The sequence below is a fragment of the Mustela nivalis genome, assembly GCF_964662115.1.
Source record: "Mustela nivalis genome assembly, chromosome: 6".
NCBI lineage: Eukaryota > Metazoa > Chordata > Mammalia > Carnivora > Mustelidae > Mustela > Mustela nivalis.
The window spans coordinates 17479680-17497234 of NC_139025.1; the positions used below are offsets into that span (position 1 = coordinate 17479680).

Below are 17555 nucleotides of genomic sequence, written 5' to 3' on the forward strand. Positions count from 1 at the left end.
ACAGTGCTTTGGCTGCAACAAATTGTGGCGATAGAACATATGTTTCCCGGGCTTTGCTTTTGATCTTCTGCTCCAAGGCTGAGGACACTCTCCCGAGGGGGAAAGAAAAAAGGAAAGAGAACTGGGTGGAAGAAAACGGACTTCACCCATCATTGTAATATTTCGTACCTGAAGCACAGCCACCTTGAGAGAAGAACATGGTGGCCGCTCTTCACAGTCACCTGACTAAGGGTCTTGGGCTTGCTCCTGCCCTGGAGGGAAATGCACCACCACGGAGAGGCCCGCCCACAGCACCAGCACACTCACAGCCAAGCCTGGGCTCGGCCCCCGGGGACATATGAGAAAAGAGGGCCTGCCAGAGCCACCAAGAGGGTGGGAGGCCGGCTGCTGTTGCCGGGTCCACCCGTGTGGATCACAATGACTGCATGAGGTCATGGAATGTTGAAGAGGTGAGATGAAAGCGGCTCCTGAGTCACAAAGTCACAGGCGGATGGGCATCCTTTCGACGGGGCTCCCAGGAATCGGGCTGTACCACGTTCCCTGATGTTCCGGGGAAGCAGCGACTTCTCCCAGACAGAGTTGGGGTCCATTCCATGCCTGTCCTGTTCCCACCACAGCCCACTGTCCCCAGGGCTTGCCGGGATGGAAAGATAACTCCAGGCCCCCCTGGGATTTATCCGTGTGAGGGGCAGGGTGCACAGACTTTGAGACAGAAGTGAATGGACGGGTGTGCTTCTTAGGGGAGCAGCAGAGAGGTGGCGAGAAGCTGACAGCAGTCACCAGGAGGGCCCTGGAACCATGGACAATGATGAGCCTCTTGAGCCTGAGACACAAGGTGAACAGGCATCCTACCTCTCACCTCTCGGGCCCTTCTGGGCTGTCTCAGTGTAATACCCAGGGATCACATGGACCCCCCCCCACCCCTCCTCATGGGGACCTCTCCTCTAGAAGCGGGATGGAGTGTCACAGTGACATGGCTTCAGGGGCTTCTCAAACAGGGAGTGAGAGAGTTGGATGTAGTGATCTGCTGGAATTGGCTTGTCCTAGCTCTGGCTGATTTTCTTTTTCATTTTGTGAAAGAATGAGTAGAATACAAATATGATCTGTAGTGGAGATAATCAGCCATGTTGGGAATATTTACACCACCCAAATTGGCTCATACTACAAATCAGGATTCCTCACCCCTGCCCTGCCTTGAGAGCCAGTTAAACATCTACGAACATTCTACGCATTGGATGGAATTCTCAAATTGTAGGACTAATGAGGATATTAAGACTCAGAAAGTCATCACTTTTCAATGGCTGAGTTTGGTGGCTAAGCCACTGTATGTCTTCCAGCTGCTGGGCTATGGCTCTGTCCACCCCTTATCATGTAGACCTTGTCTTACCCTCTTGGAAATAAACACTGGAGCTTGGGTTTATGGATAAGGACTAAGAAAACACAGACCTGCGTGGACTCATTAGGAACCCACTATCTTAGAACGTAGGGGGTTAAAACTTGGGACCACCGCCACAAATGCTCAGCCCATCCAAAGAGTAGATTGGCCAAGTTCTATGGGCTCTTGGTGGCTGAGCATGGCTCCCCCAACAGTGCATCCCACAGAGGTGGAATGACTAGCTCTGGACCCTTGTGTGAGGTTTTCAGGAACCCATGCTGATCCCACATCAGTGGTCCACTGGCAGAAAACCCATGTCCAGCGAGTGTAGGGACTGGTGGGAAGAAAGCAAAAAGGTATAGATACATACTCATCGTCATTAATTTCAACCCCAGCAAGATTTTGCAAGTCTGTCCTTCATGGTCCTAAAATGTTGGATTGGAAGAGAGAGAAGCTAGGTCAAGTTTTTAGGAATCAAGTCATCCTTCTTTCTCCTTGGGACTGTTCCTGTACCCTCTCATTTGACATTTGACCCAAGTCGCCTGCCCTACCCTGCCCCATCCCGGGCCTTCCTCAGCATGGCTTGTGCCCGCCAATGAGGAAGCCTAAGCATCGGCACACATCCTCTCCCGGGAAGAGTGAAGCAGACCCTGAACCCCACCCAACGCAAAGAGAAGGAAAAGAATGAGCAAGGAGCCAGTCTCCAAGACGGGCCCAAAGCAGGGAACCGGGCTGGAGCGGGGCGGGTGTTCAACACAAGACCCTGCGGGCCATCAGGGGGCAGTACTGGGTCCGGGAGGGGCAGCCCGTGGAACGGAGCCCCCTGGCGGGACTGAAGGCACACTGCAGTTCCTCGGCCCCGCGAGCCTGGTGAGGCTGGGGCGTCAGAGACTGTGGCCAGGACCGGCTGGCAGAGCAAGGGAGCGCAGGCCGGGCTCCATGGGAAAGGCCCACAGCTTTCATTGCCAGCATCCGGAGATGAGTTTTTCTTCCAGATGAACCCGAAACAGAGCCAGCGCCACAGAACAGCGATGAAACCCTTTACTGTGAGGCCGAGGCGTCCGTGGGCGTGGATAAAGACAAGGCCGCCCGGGAGAGCTCAGAAACAGACCTGGAGATCGAAGGTGAGAGTGGGCCCTGGGGGCGCGGGGTGGTGGCGCGACCCCTTCCGCAGGAGCTGGAGGCTCTGCTCCCCGGGGTGGGCCACGGCTCTGGCCAGCGGGCCGTCCAGCACAAGGAACCCCGGGGCAGCAGCCTGGGGTCCTCCTCGAGGCTGGCCCCGTGCCGCAGCTGTAGCTGCCCTGAGCGCGGGGCCTCCCCGGGGAGCAGAGAGGTCACATCAGCTTGTTGGAAGCCAAACCCAGACACGAATGGGGATTTCTGGCTTTCTCAAGGTTTCCGCATGTGGCATCTTTTGTCATCTTGGCTAGCGTCCCAGGAGTAGTCTTATTACCCGCGAGATTGTGTGAGTTGCCCAAGGCCACGGAGAGCTGCTACCATTCACAGATCCCCTGTCTGCCCCACCCTGCTGATCTGCTTTCCTGCTCTGTGTTGTGGGGGGCCCCGGAGTGTCTGGGGTCCACCTTGCCTCCTGGTGGCTTTCCTCTCTACTCATTCAAGGTCTCCGTTCTTCTACTTGAGAGTTCACCCTGGACAGAGCAAGTGTGCCTAGGATGGAGGGGCGGACGGGGAAGGAGGGAGCTCTCTGAGCTGCAGCAAGGACTCTGTTATCGCAAACAATGCCTTTACCCTCTCCCTCTCTGTTTCCCCAAGCAGGAAAGTGCCCAGAACCCCTGTAAAACAAGGTGAGCTCCGCGCTCATCCCACTGATGGGCAAGCCTGGGATTTCCAGCCTGAGGCTAGCCCAGTGGCCTTCCTCTCCTGTGCTCTGGCCTCTGGGTCAACAAGTTCGTAAACCTCCCAACCCACGATCAACACACAGCTTCCCCTCCATGCACGCCTCCTTCCTGAGCCCAATCCCACCCCATGTCTTGTTGTTCTTTTTCTGACTTCTTTCCATGTCAAGACGTACTGATTAACATTTTCCATGCTAATATACTGATGTTTTCAACGTGGAACTTTACCTGGTTGGAGGGGTGGCAGATAGAAACTGGATGTTTTCTCCCATTTTCCTGCTTTCACCCCATTCCTCCCCCTCCCCCAACTCCCCACAAGAGAGAACACTGTTGCAAGCTGCCTCCGAAATACAGTGGTAGTTGGTGCCTGACTAGCTCAGTCTGGTGCCCGACTAGCTCAGTCGGTTCAGCGTCTGCCTCCGGCTCAGGTCATGATCTTGGGGTCCTGGGATCGAGCCCTGAATTGGGCCCCCCATTCAGCGGGGTGTCTGCTTCTCCCTCTCCCTTGGCTGCTCCCCTAGGTCATGCTCTCTCTCGCTCTGCCTCTCAAATAAATAAATAAAATCTTTTTAAAAAATCAGATGAGGGTTCCTGGGTGGCTCAGTGGATTAAAGCCTCTGCCTCCGGTTCAGGTCATGATCCCAGGGTCCTGGGATCGAGCCCCACATCGGGCTCTCTGCTCAGCGGGGTGCCTGCTTCCTCCTCTCTCTCTGCCTGTCTCTCTGCCTACTTGTGATCTCTGTCTGTCAAATAAATAAATAAAATCTTTTTTAAAATAAATAAATAAATAATAAACAAATAAAAAATCAGATGAAACCCCACCCTAGTGACTACAGCTGGAAAGGGTCCGCAGAATGAAACAGAGCAGAATTAGTGCCAAGGACAAAGGTGGGGCTTACTGACCCTGCCATGGCAAACAGACATCTCCAATGGCAACTGTGCTGTGCTGGGACAGAAACCCAGGGCCCAGCTGCTCCAGCTTCTCATGTCCCTGCCTCGGGGACTGAGGTGCTGGGAACAGGGCGGGGAGGGCTTCCGGGCAGGCCTGAGACATGAGCCCGGGTGCAATAGCAAGCTGGCAACGAAGCCACGGAGGAGGGAGAGAAGGCAGGACAAGTTGTCACCTGCCACATGCCATTTGTCCTATGCCACAGTGGTTGTCACTTGGAGGCGATTTTGTACCCCAGGGGACATCTGGCAAACGGGGCCAGGGCGGGGGCGGGGGGATGCTACTGGCGTGTCACTGGCAGAGGCCAGGAATCCTGCTGAATATCCTTCAAGGCACACAACAGCTCCTCGCACCCGAGAAATAGCCGACTCCATTCTCTCGGTAGAGCGGAGTTTGAGAGACTCTGCTCTCCAGCCATCCTAAGGAGAAGGCCAGTTAGGGGCTGTGCCTGCAAAGTCAACTTCCTTGTAGGGTTGTCCTTTCACCGACAAAGCTCTCATTGTCTGCCCCAGAAATGTCCAGAGTGCGTTGGACAAAGGCCCTGGCATCCGAAGGAAAAACAGATGCAGGCTTTAGAACCCGGCGGGCCGTGGGAAGCCTTGCCATTGAAGGGGCTCACTTAATAAGGGGACAGCTGGGAGGGCGTACGGAACCCAGGGAGGCCCACTGCCCGTCGACCACAAGCCAGGCAGGTCTAAAGCCCAAGGAACAAAGGCCCGAAGTGGTTGGAATGGAAAGATAAATCGCCGTATTCTGTTAGCTGGTTTTTAGCTCTGATCAGCTCTGTGTGATTCGGGGCTAGAATTTGTCCTTGGTAAAGGAGTCATGACTGTCCTTTTTGGGAGGAAAAATGACATGCAAAGTCTCTGAAAGAGGAAAGCCCCCTCAAATACAAGTTTGTTCGTTTCCAGCTGATTTGGGGTTGGGGGAGGGGTCTCTCCACCTTGCATTGATTGGTCACCTTGAGACGCCCTCTCAGTCCTGCTTGGGGATTTTAAAGTTGGAACCTCTCCTCTTGAAATCTTTAGTAAAGCTTCCCTTGTGGCTCTCATTTCAACCGTGGTCGTGAAACGAAAACGGAATGAAGGCTGCCCGTTTCACAAATGAGCTTCTTGTCTGTTTGGCCTTTCAGAGCTGTCTCATGGTGGGCAAGGGAGCTGGGCCTCTGTGCATCCTTGATAATCAGTCCCGGATGCGGGCAACCTGGGAAGATGGGCGTGGGCCACACTTCTTCTCCTAGGAAAGCTTGGGGCCTAGAACCAGGGGCCTTGTCTCTTCCCCAAAGGGACATCCATCTGGGGCTTTCTGAAGTTCAGGTCTCCCTCTCCCACCTCCGGCTGCCTTCGCAATTAGAGCCACCCTCCTGCACACACACCCACAGGGACATTCTCAGGCAGAGAGGACACCAGGCAGAAGCACACCTGGCCCCAGGGTTAGAGGGGAATAAGGCCAAAGGAGAAGAGAATCCCCAGTTCATTCATTTGCATCTTTTTGTGTAGATACGGAGAAATTTTTCACCACCGGACAAAGGGAGCTCTACCTGGAGGCCTGCAAACTGATGGGCGTAGTGCCTGTCTCCTACTTTCTCCGGAACATGGAGGAGTCCTACATGAACCTCAACCACCATGGACTGGGCCCCAACGGTACCAAGGCTATCGCTATAGCCTTGGTGGTGAGCATGACAATGGGGGCATATGGAGACTGGCAGCGGTGGGGTTTGATGGAGTGGGGGGTCCAAGACTCAGAGAGATCCTCCAGGGGACCTTAGATTACAGCTTTATGCCCAACCTACCCCAGGCTCTGCTTGACTGCCAGTTAATTTACCTCACAGACATGTGTGCCCCACTAGCTCCTGGGAAGGGGGCTACTAGGGACTGTGGCCTTGGAAGCCTATGAACTTTCTGATTCAGGAAGCAAAGGCAACAGCCCTAGGTAAGTGGCCAGGCTAGGTCTCAATTCCAAAGCTCACCTTTGCTGTAAGTAAGTTCACTACTGAGCTATTGTATTCAGTGTTTGCCTTTTGCAACATTATAATTCTTAAAAGATCACACTGTAGAGTAGATCATGTTTTCCCACAGGAATAATTCTCTCTCTCTCTCTCTCTCTCTCTCTGTCTCTCTCGGCTCGGCATGAGCAACCAAGGACTTGACCTTGAATTCATCCTGGCTTTATATAATTATAATTGATTGTATACAAACCACCTTGCATCCCAGAAAAACAGAACACGTGATGACTGTAGGTCAGCACAACACTGTTCATTTAAGACGGTAAAGGGAAAGTTTGGTTAAAAAAAAAAAAAAAAGCACTCACTCATTTTGGGAACTAGAACAGCATTTATGTTTAGCACGTATCCATTAAGAGGCTACATGAAATGTGAGATTGTGCTGCTTTCTGGGGGGAGGGAAGAGGGGAAGAGCAGAGAACGAACAAAACCGTCTCAAAATTTATTGAGTGTTGAAAGACTGATTAATGAGGTGTTAGGAATGCACCATTACCTCATGAGTTTCATGGGGGAAAAAACAGATAATAATGCAATTCTCTCAGGACATGGGCCACTTATCTCTTAGTAACAACAGTTTCCGTTTGGGGGGAGTCTTCTGTTCTCTGATCTCTGGGTCACTAATTTGACAGTTAATCACTGTGACATGTCGGCGGACCGAACTGGTATTTATCTTTCGTACTGTTCAACTTTGCACATGTTGTGTTTTCCTGGCTTAGCTTAAAAGCACCCTGACAGTAGTGGTCGTGTTTCATGGGTCTCGTCCCTCCCTCCCCTGCCCGCCTCTGCGTCCTTGGACTTGGTGGGGTGCAGAGGTGTTCCCTGCTCTCTCATGCTTGTTTCCCCAGCAGTGGGCACAAAAAGTAACCAGTGGCTACTGGCCTGGGTGAGATGAATGTGGATAAGCCTTGGGTTGGGGGCTGTCTGCTGCCTCCCACACCTGCTGCACCGGGACCCCCAAAGTGCAGAAGGGGAAAATAGCAAACAGTGCTGCTTAGAGCGGACCCCTGGCTCTCTTGCTGTGAGTCACTTGCTCTGACCTTGCTGCCTGTGGGCATGCCAACTGGCTTGGATGTAGATATGTAAGACTGAAGTCCAGGTCCTTCCAAGCAGCCCTGGGGCCACGTTCTGACTAAAGAAACGTGCCAGATAAGACAGAGCCTGAGTAAGACCTCTGGAGGAAGCAGGCCCAGTAGACGCCTTCTGTTTCAGTACCGGATTAAATGCATCAGTTTCTCCCTAATCTTAGAGTAGGTCACAGCTTCTCTCCTCCAGGCTAAATAACTACTCTCTGTGTAGCTCACCCCTGTGCCCCGCATTTTTCAGGGACTTCATCGTTTTTAATAACCCCTTTCTAAATTCCCCTGCAGAGCCCCCTTTGGTGGAGGTGCCCAGAATAAGCATACTGTCCCAGCACACCTCGGCGGGATGGCTCGTCCCCGGGGTGGCATCCTGCTCCAGTCCGTTCTCCGGAAGTGCTGGCCTGCAGCTCTGTGCCCGCTCAAAAGGCTGGGAGCTTAAGGGAGAGGACAAGCTCTGGGCAAGGGCAGGGAACTGATCGGGTCACCGACTCCCTCTGTCTTTCTCCCCCTCCTCTTGTGGCGGCTGAAGTCCAACACGAGTGTGGTCACCCTGGAGCTGGCAGACAACGGTCTCATGGAGGAGGGGCTCCTGAGCCTGGTGGAGATGCTGCAAGAGAATTACTACCTGCAGGAGATGGTACTGTGGCCCTTTTGCCAGCTCCCACCCCCGCACCGGGGCTCTCGACACCACCTAGGATGGGCCAGAGACCCCCGCCCTGGCCCCGGCCAGCCTCCAGCTTTCTGCGATGGGCCTGGAGGCCCCTCTCCTCCAGAGGTGACTTCTCAGAGGAGGGCCGCATGTCAGAGGCTGGCCGGGGGGTTGTGTTCCCCGTGGCCCAAAGAGACCAGTAAGCCCTTCCGCAGAGTCGCTTTAAAGTGAACTTAGAGAAAATAAAGGCACGAAATACTTCCATCAAACGCAATGTGTCTGGAGACGGATGATGGCGAGGGTTGCATAAGCATGTGAACATACTTCAGACCACTGCACAGTACCCTTAGGAATAGTCAAGACGGTAAATGTCGTGTTATGTCTAGTTTACCATCATTTCGAAATGGGGGGAAAAAGAGGAGAAGCAATTAAGATCATAAGGGCTGGTTTGTATAAAGGTCCCTCCCACAAGCCCTAAAGGACTGTGCCCATTTGCATCCCTGCGTGTTCCCAGCACAGTCAATCGTGTTTCACAAATCAGTGAATGAAATTGACAATGATGATTTACTCTGAAGGAATCTTTCAATTGCTTCATGCCGAACTCTCCTAATAAAGCTGTCTTGGGTTTCAAAAAAATGTACAGTAAGTTTATCTAAAGTACTAGGGCTGGGGCGCCTGGATGGCTCAGATGTTAGGCGTCTGCTTTCGGCTCGGGTTGTGATCCCAGGGTCCTGGGATCGAGCCCCACACTGGGCTCCCTGCTCGGCGGGAAGCCTGCTTCTCCCTCTCCCACCCTCCCCTGCTTGTGCTCCCTCTCTCGCTGTGTCTCTCTCTGTCAAACTGAGACCAGCAGGCGGGCCTCCCAGCCAGGCGTTCGGGGAGCTGAATCCTCATCGTCCTCTGCTCCTTTGCTCTTCCCAATCCTTCCTACCCTTTCTCCCCTGGCCCTCTCCCCACCCAGCCCTACTGCCCAGTGCAGGTCTTGAGTAAGCCCCTCCCGGACACCATTTGCTAATGAGGGCCCTTGGGTGGCGTATTCAATACACACACAAGGGTGTTCTTGCTTTTTAGAATGTTTCCGACAATGATCTTGGTTTGAAGGGGGCCAGAGTCATCTCAGAATTCCTTCAGAGAAATATCTCTTCGCTCTGGAACCTCCAGCTTTCAGGTGAGCCCATGTCTCTGTCTCTAAAATAAATAAATAAATCTTTTAGGGGCACCTGCTGGCTCAGTCAATAGAGCATGCAACTCTTTATCTCAGGGTCGTGAGTTACAGCCCCACATGGGGGTAGAGAGTACTTTAAAAAAAAAAATAAAAAAAAAAGAAGAAGACTATACCAAGTTATAATTCCACCAAAGGAATATCTGTTTCCTGGTTATTAGAGAGTTTTTGGTGAATTCCTGGTTATTAGCAAGTTTTTTGTGAATCAGAATAATTGAGTATATAGATGTTGAAGTCCCAGTAGGTGGGTGCAAATCCTGGCTTTGACACAAGGCAAGTTATCTAGCCTTTCTGTGATTGATTTTTCTCATTTATAAATGAGGAAGAATAATATTACCTACTTCAGACAGTGACTGCTGAGATGAAGTGAATTAAAATTTAGAACACCTAGAACAATACCTAGGACCTAAGAATTCAATAAGAGTTCATCACTGTTACTATCTTTATTACACTCTCACGTTACTACTGAAATAAAACATCTTTTCCAGATGCTCATTTCCATTTTTATTTTACTCTATGAAATGTCAATTGTTCTGTGGGATTGTTTGTATTATCGAGTGTTAGAAACTATGTTATACATATTCACACTTGAATGTTAGGAATGTTACCTATGGGTTTGCTTATGGTGTTTTCTTTCTTTTTTTTTTTTAATTTTTTTTTTTTAAGATTTTATTTATTTGTCAGAGACAGAGGGAGAGAGAGCGAGCGAGCACAGGCAGACAGAGAGGCAGGCAGAGGCAGAGGGAGAAGCAGGCTCCCTGCCGAGCAAGGAGCCCGATGTGGGACTTGATCCCAGGACCCTGGGATCATGACCTGAACCGAAGGCAGCTGCTTAACCAACTGAGCCACCCAGGCGTCCCTGCTTATGGTGTTTTCTTACACAGATTTCTTATTATGTTTGTATTTTATACTATTGTCAATTCTCTTTTATTTAAGTGATTTTTTAAAGATTTTATTTATTTATTTGACAGAGAGACATCCTAAGTATGCAGAGAGGCAGGCAGAGAGAGAGGAAGGGAAGCAGGCTCCCTCATGCTGAGCAGAGAGCCCGATGTGGGACTCTATCCCAGGACCCTGGGATCATGACCAGGGCTGAAGGCAGAGGCTTTAACCCACTGAGCCACCTAAGTGCCGCTTAAGTGATTTTTTAAAAAGATTTTATTTATTTATTTGACAGAGAGAGAGAGAGAGAGAGAGAGAGATCACAAGTATACAGAGAGGCAGGCGGAGAGAGAGGGAGTGGCAGGCTCCCCACCGAGCAGAGAGCCTGATGCAGGGCTTGATCCCAGGACCCTGGGATCATGACCTGAGCTGAAGACAGAGGCTTGACCTGCTGAGCCATCCAGGTGCCCCACCATTGTCAATTCCTTAAAAAAAAAAAAAAATTCATCATACTTTCTTATAGATTTGATTTTTGTAGTCCTGCTCAAAAAACTGAATTTTAAAAATGTTTTCCTTAATTTTCTTCAAATGTTTTTGTGATTTTGTTTTTTCATCCCTAATCTTCAGTATAACTGGAACTTGTTGTTTTTCATGGTATGAGGAAGAGAAAGAATCAAACACTGTATTTCCAAAACCAATAGCCAGGTGCCTCAGCATCCTCAACTGAATAATCTAGTCTTTACTGACTAATCTGAAACGTCACTTTTATTTTATATTAAACTTCCTTATAAATACAGGTTTCTTTCTAGATTTTCTTTTCCATTTCATTACTCTCTGTGTCTATATCTATGTCAACACCACACTGGTTTAATATTTACTTAGAATATTAACATTATATGCCATGTGTTTTAGTTTAATGATTAGTTGTAATTAATAAAATACATCAAGTATACAATATATAATATATTAGCTGTATAATTATATTATATGACACACAATATGTTATATATTTGAGTGGACAAATTCTGACCTTCTTTTTCAAAGTAATCTTGGCTATTCTCGTGCAATTTCTCCTCCAGCTGAATTTTAGAATCATCCTGTCAAGTTCCATAAAAAAAAGAGAAACGAAAAAACCCAAACTGTTGCGATTTTGCTTGGGGTTATATTTAGATTAGATTAATTTAGGAAAGAATTGTCGTATTCGAGATATTTAATGTCTTCACTTAAGAAGACAGTAGCAGGGGGCGCCTGGGTGGCTCAGTGGGTTAAAGCCTCTTGCCTTCGGCTCAGGTCATAATCTTAGGGTCCTGGGATGGAGCCCCGCATCAGGCTCTCTGCTCAGCAGGGAGCCTGCTTCCCCCTCTCTCTCTGCCTGCCTCTCTGCATACTTGGATGTCTCTCTGTCAAATAAATAAAAAAATCTTAAAAAGAAGAAGAAGAAAAAGAAGAAGACAGTAGCAGGTTACAATTCTACCAGTGGAAAATCTGTTTCCATATACAGTCTCCATTTTGGCTCTCAGCAAGTTATCTGTAAATGAGGATGGTTAAATGTGTGGATGTTGAAGTCAATGCTTGGGAAGAAATCCCAAGCACTAGGTTTGTCTCTATTTCTCTAAGTCTTTATCTTCTTCAGTAAAGTAGTGTGCTTTTATTCCATTAGAAGTCTTGCACATTTCATATTAGATCCAGATGTTTTATCATTTTACTCCTGCATGCACAGAATGCCTTTTCTATCATATATTCTAAGTGGCTATTACTGATATGTCTGAGAGCTATTAATTTCTGCACATTGATACTATATCCAGTCGCTTCATTCATTCATTCATTCATTTATTCATTCATTCATTTACTTAGAGAGTGCAAGTGGTGGGGAGGAGAGGAGGAGAGAGAGGGGGAGAGAGAATCTGAAGCAGGCTCCTCACTCAGCGCAGAGCCTGACAATGAGGCTCAGCACCCCGAGATCAGGACCTGAGCCGAAATCAAGAGTCAGACGCTTAACTGACTGAGCCACTCAGGTGCAAACCTCACCCCCACCCAGTCACTTTATTGAGTTATCTTACTAGTCCTAACATTTTCATCAGTTAATTTTCTTGGATTATTTAGGTAGGTGATCATGTCTGCAAATAATGGGAGTTTTGTCTCTTCTTTCCAGCATTTATAGCTTCCAGTGACTTTTCTAGTTGCATCGGCTAAGACCTCTAATACAATGTTAACCTAATACGGAAACCTCTCTAAAAACACAAATTACCCAGTCCTACTCCAGGCTGCTGAATCAGAGTCTTTAAAGGGGGAATCTAGGTATCTGTATTTTATCAAACTTACAGCCAGCTCTACTATTTGTAACCATTGATGTAAAAATAATTTGAATAACTAGAAACCTAATTTTATACCTAGACTAGCTTATTATCTCATTTTATTGCACTGGTACAGATGCAACCAAGAAACATTTGTGTCTCAGTGGATTCATTCATTCGCTCAGTAAACGTTGACAGAACTCTGTTAGGTGCCAAGCACTGTTTGGGTGTTAAAGGTACACAGATTATTAAAACTTTAAAGGAGAAATTTGGGGATAAACTTCTATGTCATTTATTTTCCTGAAATCATTTTTTTTTTTTTTTAAGATTTATTTACTTGAGAAAGTGCGTGTGAGTGGAGGAGAGGGGGGAAAGGGAGAGAATCCTCAAGCAGACTCCCTGCTGAGCACAGAGCCTGATGCAGGGCTCGATCCCAGAACCTCAAGATCATGACCGGAAACAAAATCAAGAGTCAGATGCTCAGCCGACTGAGCCACCCAGGCACCCCAATTTTCCAGAAATCTTCTAAACTGTCTAGCAGTGCTGGGCTGAGAATAAATAAGGAGGGCACAAGCCTCAGTCCCAGAATTTAAGGGGCACAGAAAAGCTCAGTAACCAAGTAAATAATACTGTGTTGGAATGTTTGTAAAAGTCAAAAACGATGTTTTTAAAAAAAAAAAAGTCTGTGCTGAACAAAATATCAACACTTCCAATATAAAACAAAATCCAAAAGGAACAGATTGTGGTGAGGTGAGTGAGGCCTAGCCATGCAAGGGCAGGGTCAGATGCTACCTTTATTTAAAAATTTAAAACTGTTCATCCTAGAAGTGTTGCATTCATTTTTATTTTTAGAAATATTGCATTTTTAGAAATATTGCAATATTTCTAAAAATTCTTTTGTGAATAAAGATATTGCTCGTTGCGCTTAGGGAGCTGGGATTTTGCATGCAAAGGGCTCGCCTCACTTGGTCCCCGCTGGTCCTGGCCCTGCAACTGTAGTCTTATTTTTTTATCACACAACTAACTTAAGGCACCAAAGTAGGGTTTGGCGCCACCAGGGGGTGCACAGGGGCCGGTACACGGGCTCCTGGAACTCTTTGCCCTACCAAGGCAGAGCAAGGAAGATTAAAGAGAAAGGCAAACAGTTGCCTTCTTTTCTCGTGTTTTCTTCCATATTCATATATTTGCTTAAGTACTTGCCACCTTTCTTATGGCTGATTGTTCCAAAAGAAAGAGCCTGGCAGGGCCAGGACTTGGGAGGGTAAGGGAGCCCTAGTCTGGACAGCCTTGAAAACGCCCCCCTCCCCTCCCCTTCACTGCAGGAAATAACTTCAGGGACGAATCTGCAGAACTGTTGTGCCAAGCCTTGTCGGTAAGAAGTGAGGGGCGGGTGCCACTGAGAGCCCTCTGGGCCATGGCCCTGGGCCATGTGGGGGGCCTGGTGGGTGGCTCCGGGCAGAGAAGAGAGAGTTCCACCCAAAAGTCTAGGGAGCTGGTGAGGATCTGAACTCTGCTGAGCCTGACAACCGCCACGGCAGCAGCAGGGCTGTTTGGATGGGACAAAACCCTCCCAGGGGCCATCAACCGTTATAGAAAATGCGCAAGAGAATATCTTCCGTCTAAATGATCTGGTCCACTCAATTTTTGGTGCTTGGGAGCCCTCCATCACACGGCCCTGAGATGAAAGAGGTATTTGCAGCCATAGAGATGACAAAAATCACCTCTCTACACGGTTTCTTTCTCCAGGCCAATTACCAAATCAAGACGCTGGATCTCAGCCACAACCAGTTCTCTGATAAGGGAGGAGAGTACGTGGGCCAGATGCTGGGTGAGTCCGCCACCGAGGGAAGGGTCCAGCAAAGGAGAGGCACTTGGCAGACGGTCGGTCACCTGTCAGGGCTGCATCCCCCTGTTTTTTATGGTTATTGAATGTTCAAATCATAAAGTAATGGAAGCCACACCCCAGACATTTTAAGTGGAGCTGACATCTGAATGTGGGCAGTTAACACTTTACAAAGATCAGAAAAGGAATAACTTGCTGACATCAGGGAGGCTAAGTGTGATTAAATGGGCACAGCAGGCAAAAACTGTAACCAAAATGATTCATTTGTTTGACAACGATAAGTTTAAAACTTGCCTCTGATAAAAGATGTTATGGGACAATGTGAAAAGCCAAGCAGCAGACAGAGAGCATACACTAGCAGCATCCGATCATATACAAGATTTGTGTTCAGAATATTGATAAAAGATCCTGCAGATCCTTGGACAGTAAGGAATGCTCCCAGTAAAACAGTGATCCTACAGGCAGTGCAAAAAGAAAACTAAATGCCTAAACTCTCTAGCAATTAGAGAAATGCAAAATAAAACAATGAAAAGATCCTCCTTGTCCTCTACCAAAGCTGCATAAATTTCAAGTCAGAGAATACCCAGTGCATTGAACCCAGGGGAGAAATAAGAACTCCCTGGCAGTTTTGGGGAGCAGTTTGACAGTATCTAGTAAAATTGAAAATGTATATATTCCATGATACAACAATTCACCGGTGCATGTCTCAGCGACGCTCCTGCACATACATAGAGATGTCTGAGGAGGCTCGTTGCAGATTTGTTATAAGAAAAAAAAGAAAGAAACAAAATGTTCATTCCTAGGGGAAATGAGTAGAAAAGGGGATCACCGTTAGCGGGAGAGATGCTACTCTAGGTGGGGTGGCGAGAAAAAGCCCCACAGGGAAGGTGGCTTTTTGTTGAAATCTGACTATCAAAGTAGAACCAGGTTCTGGAAGCTCAGCATGCCAGGCGGAAGGAGCAGAGCCTGGCAAGTCTGAGGAAGGGGGGCGGTGGGACGGGCGGCAGAGCAGGCAGGGGAGCGGGGAGGAGAGCGGGCAGGGGAAGCGTAACGGAAGGAGGAGGCCAGCCAGGTGGGCTGCCGCTGCTCAGCCGGGGCTTGGTGGGCTAAGACACGCATGAAGTCGTGTTCATCATCACATTCCCCACGTGATGGAAGTCGGCGCAGGGTGTTAGCGTCGGGGAGTGACACGGCTGGCTTTGCAGTTTAGAGGAAGTTTATGAAGTTTGTGAAGTTTATGCAGTTTTAGGAAGAACACAGCTGAGGACAACAAGACTCTTTTTTTTTTTTTTAAGATTTTATTTATTTGACAGACAGAGATCGCAAGTAAGCAGAGAGGCAAGCAGAGAGAGAGAGGAGGAGGCAGGATCCCCACCGAGCAGAGAGCCTGATGCGGGGCTCGATCCCAGGACGCTGGGATCACTACCTGAGCTGAAGGCAGAGGCTTAACCCAATGAGCCACCCAGGCGCCCCGACAACCAGACTCTTAAATACAGAGAACAAACTGGTGGCTGCTGGGATGAGGGTGGGGGGCACGGGTGAGCTGGATGGAGGCAACTGAGAGGTACAAATGGCCAGTGATAAAACAAGTAAGTCATGGAGATGAAAAGTATAGCATAGAGAACATTGTCAATAGTATCTTAATGGCGTTGTCACTGTGGTGTCACTATGGCGACACTTGCCATGGTGAGCGCTAGATAATATATATAGAATGGTTGCATCGATCCGTCATACACCTGAAGCTAACGTAACACTGTATGCTAATTGCACTTTAATTAAAAAGTACAAATGTCAGAAAGAAGGTCAATTAGGAGACTAATACTGTAGTCCAGGCAAGAGGGGACCGTAGCAGGAGCTGAGGGAAAAGGTAGTGACAGAGGGGAGTGGAAGGATCCAGAACGGACTTTGGAAGTAAAGCCAAAAAGACTTGCAGATGTGGAGAATGAAGGAAAGGGAGCGAGAAAGATACAGGCCTGGTTATTTTGTTTCAGGAACTGGTTGGATGGTGGTGCCATTCACTTAGAAAGGGAAACTCAGGGAGTAAATATTACGGAGGGACAGGAGTCAGGAGCCAAGACTTCTGTTTTGGTCATGTGATGTTTGCCATGTCTGTCATCTGCGGTGAGACGTGTGGTCTGCTACATGGGTTTAGAACTTGGTGAACAGGTCAGGACTGGAGATCAGGACCTGGGAGTTAGAGGCATTGCAATGTATTCAAAACCATGGGGCAAGAGATCATCGAGGCAAGGAGGGTGGATGGAGTTAAGATGGTGGCCATTGGACCAGTCTGACCTTCACATGTCCCAGAGGGGAGGGGGAGCCTGAGCAGGAGTGGTCACCTAAGTAAGGGGAAGGTGAGGTATCAAAGAGCCAAGCAAGGGATGCTTTCAGGAAGGAGAAAGTGGTCTCAGGTGGGTCAAGTGCCGCATAAACATCCAACAAGATGAGGTCAGAAAAGTGACTACAGGACCCGGCAGCATGAAGATAATTGGTGCCTGGATGAGAGCTGCGTTGGTGAAGGACCTGAGTTGAAGACCTGACTAGAGAAGGCGGAACTGAAAATGGGCCACAGAGACGTGAAATGGCAATGGGGGCGCTTCCAGGAGCTTCTTGGAGATGAGGCTGCGGCAGGAAGGGTGACATGGAGGCAGGAAGACTCGTAACAACGGAAAATACTCACGGGAAGGAAAGAAGAAGAAACGGGTCGTGAGAAAGGAAGAGGAGGTAGTTGCAGGACAGAGTCCTTGAGAAGGCCGACAGAGGAGCTTTGGGGAAGGGAGACAAAAATAAAGCCAGATAAAATCAGAGAGGGAGGCAAACCAGAAGAGCAAACTGTGGGCTGCTGGAGGGGCGAGGGGAGGAGGGATGGGGTAACCGGGTGATGGGCATGAAGGAGGGGACGTGATGTTACATGCAACCGATGATTCACGGACCTCTACCTCTGAAACGAATAATTCACTGCAAGTTAATTAGCTGAATTTAAATTAGAAAAGAAAGAAAATGCTGGCAGCCATGAAGTGAGGAACAGAGGGGCCGGGATAGCCTCTGAGAAATGTGTTGAGAGAGGGAGAGCCCGGAAGTGTGTGCTCGGGGTGACAGATGTGGGGGGGCGGGTAGAAGGGGTAGGGAGTGGCGGAGGCTAGAGCTCTCCCATGTCACTGCTGCCACCTGCTCAGTGAGGTGTGAGCGACACCTTCCCCAAGAGAAGGGTCCAGGCCGATAGGTCAGAGGGGAGGAGCATAGTGCACCAGCCTTGTGGGGCAGTTGGAGTCCATCTGAAACCTGATTTTCAAATACGTTAAAACTAAATTTTAGGGGCACCTGGCTGGCTCAGTTGGTGGAGCCTGTAATTCTTGATCTCGGGGCTGTAGGTTCAAGCCCCATGCTGGGTATAGAGATAACTT

The 17555-nt window shown here is 48.9% G+C and overlaps 2 protein-coding genes across 10 annotated transcripts in view; one reads left to right on the top strand and one right to left on the bottom strand.

Moving 5' to 3' along the window:
* Positions 1–260, bottom strand: part of ANGEL1 (angel homolog 1) — a 38442-nt gene extending 38182 nt beyond the window's left edge. The window contains exon 1 of the mRNA XM_082733602.1: positions 169–260. The gene's annotated coding sequence lies outside the window, so the exon portion shown is untranslated. The remainder of the gene's footprint in view (positions 1–168) is intronic.
* Positions 261–749: 489 nt separating this feature from the next.
* Positions 750–17555, top strand: part of LRRC74A (leucine rich repeat containing 74A) — a 32321-nt gene continuing 15515 nt past the window's right edge. For 6 of the 9 annotated variants that reach the window (XM_082733612.1, XM_082733615.1, XM_082733614.1 and 3 more), the window contains exons 1-7: positions 750–835; positions 2371–2499; positions 5680–5852; positions 7791–8036; positions 8982–9078; positions 13631–13680; positions 14055–14136. In XM_082733612.1, coding sequence (XP_082589738.1) covers positions 799–835; positions 2371–2499; positions 5680–5852; positions 7791–8036; positions 8982–9078; positions 13631–13680; positions 14055–14136 — 814 coding nt within the window. In that variant the 5' untranslated portion in view covers positions 750–798. Of the gene's footprint in view, positions 836–2370; positions 2500–5679; positions 5853–5956; positions 6113–7549; positions 8037–8981; positions 9079–13630; positions 13681–14054; positions 14137–17555 lie in introns of those variants that run through there. The other 3 variants (XM_082733610.1, XM_082733613.1, XM_082733616.1) reach the window with 3 other exon arrangements.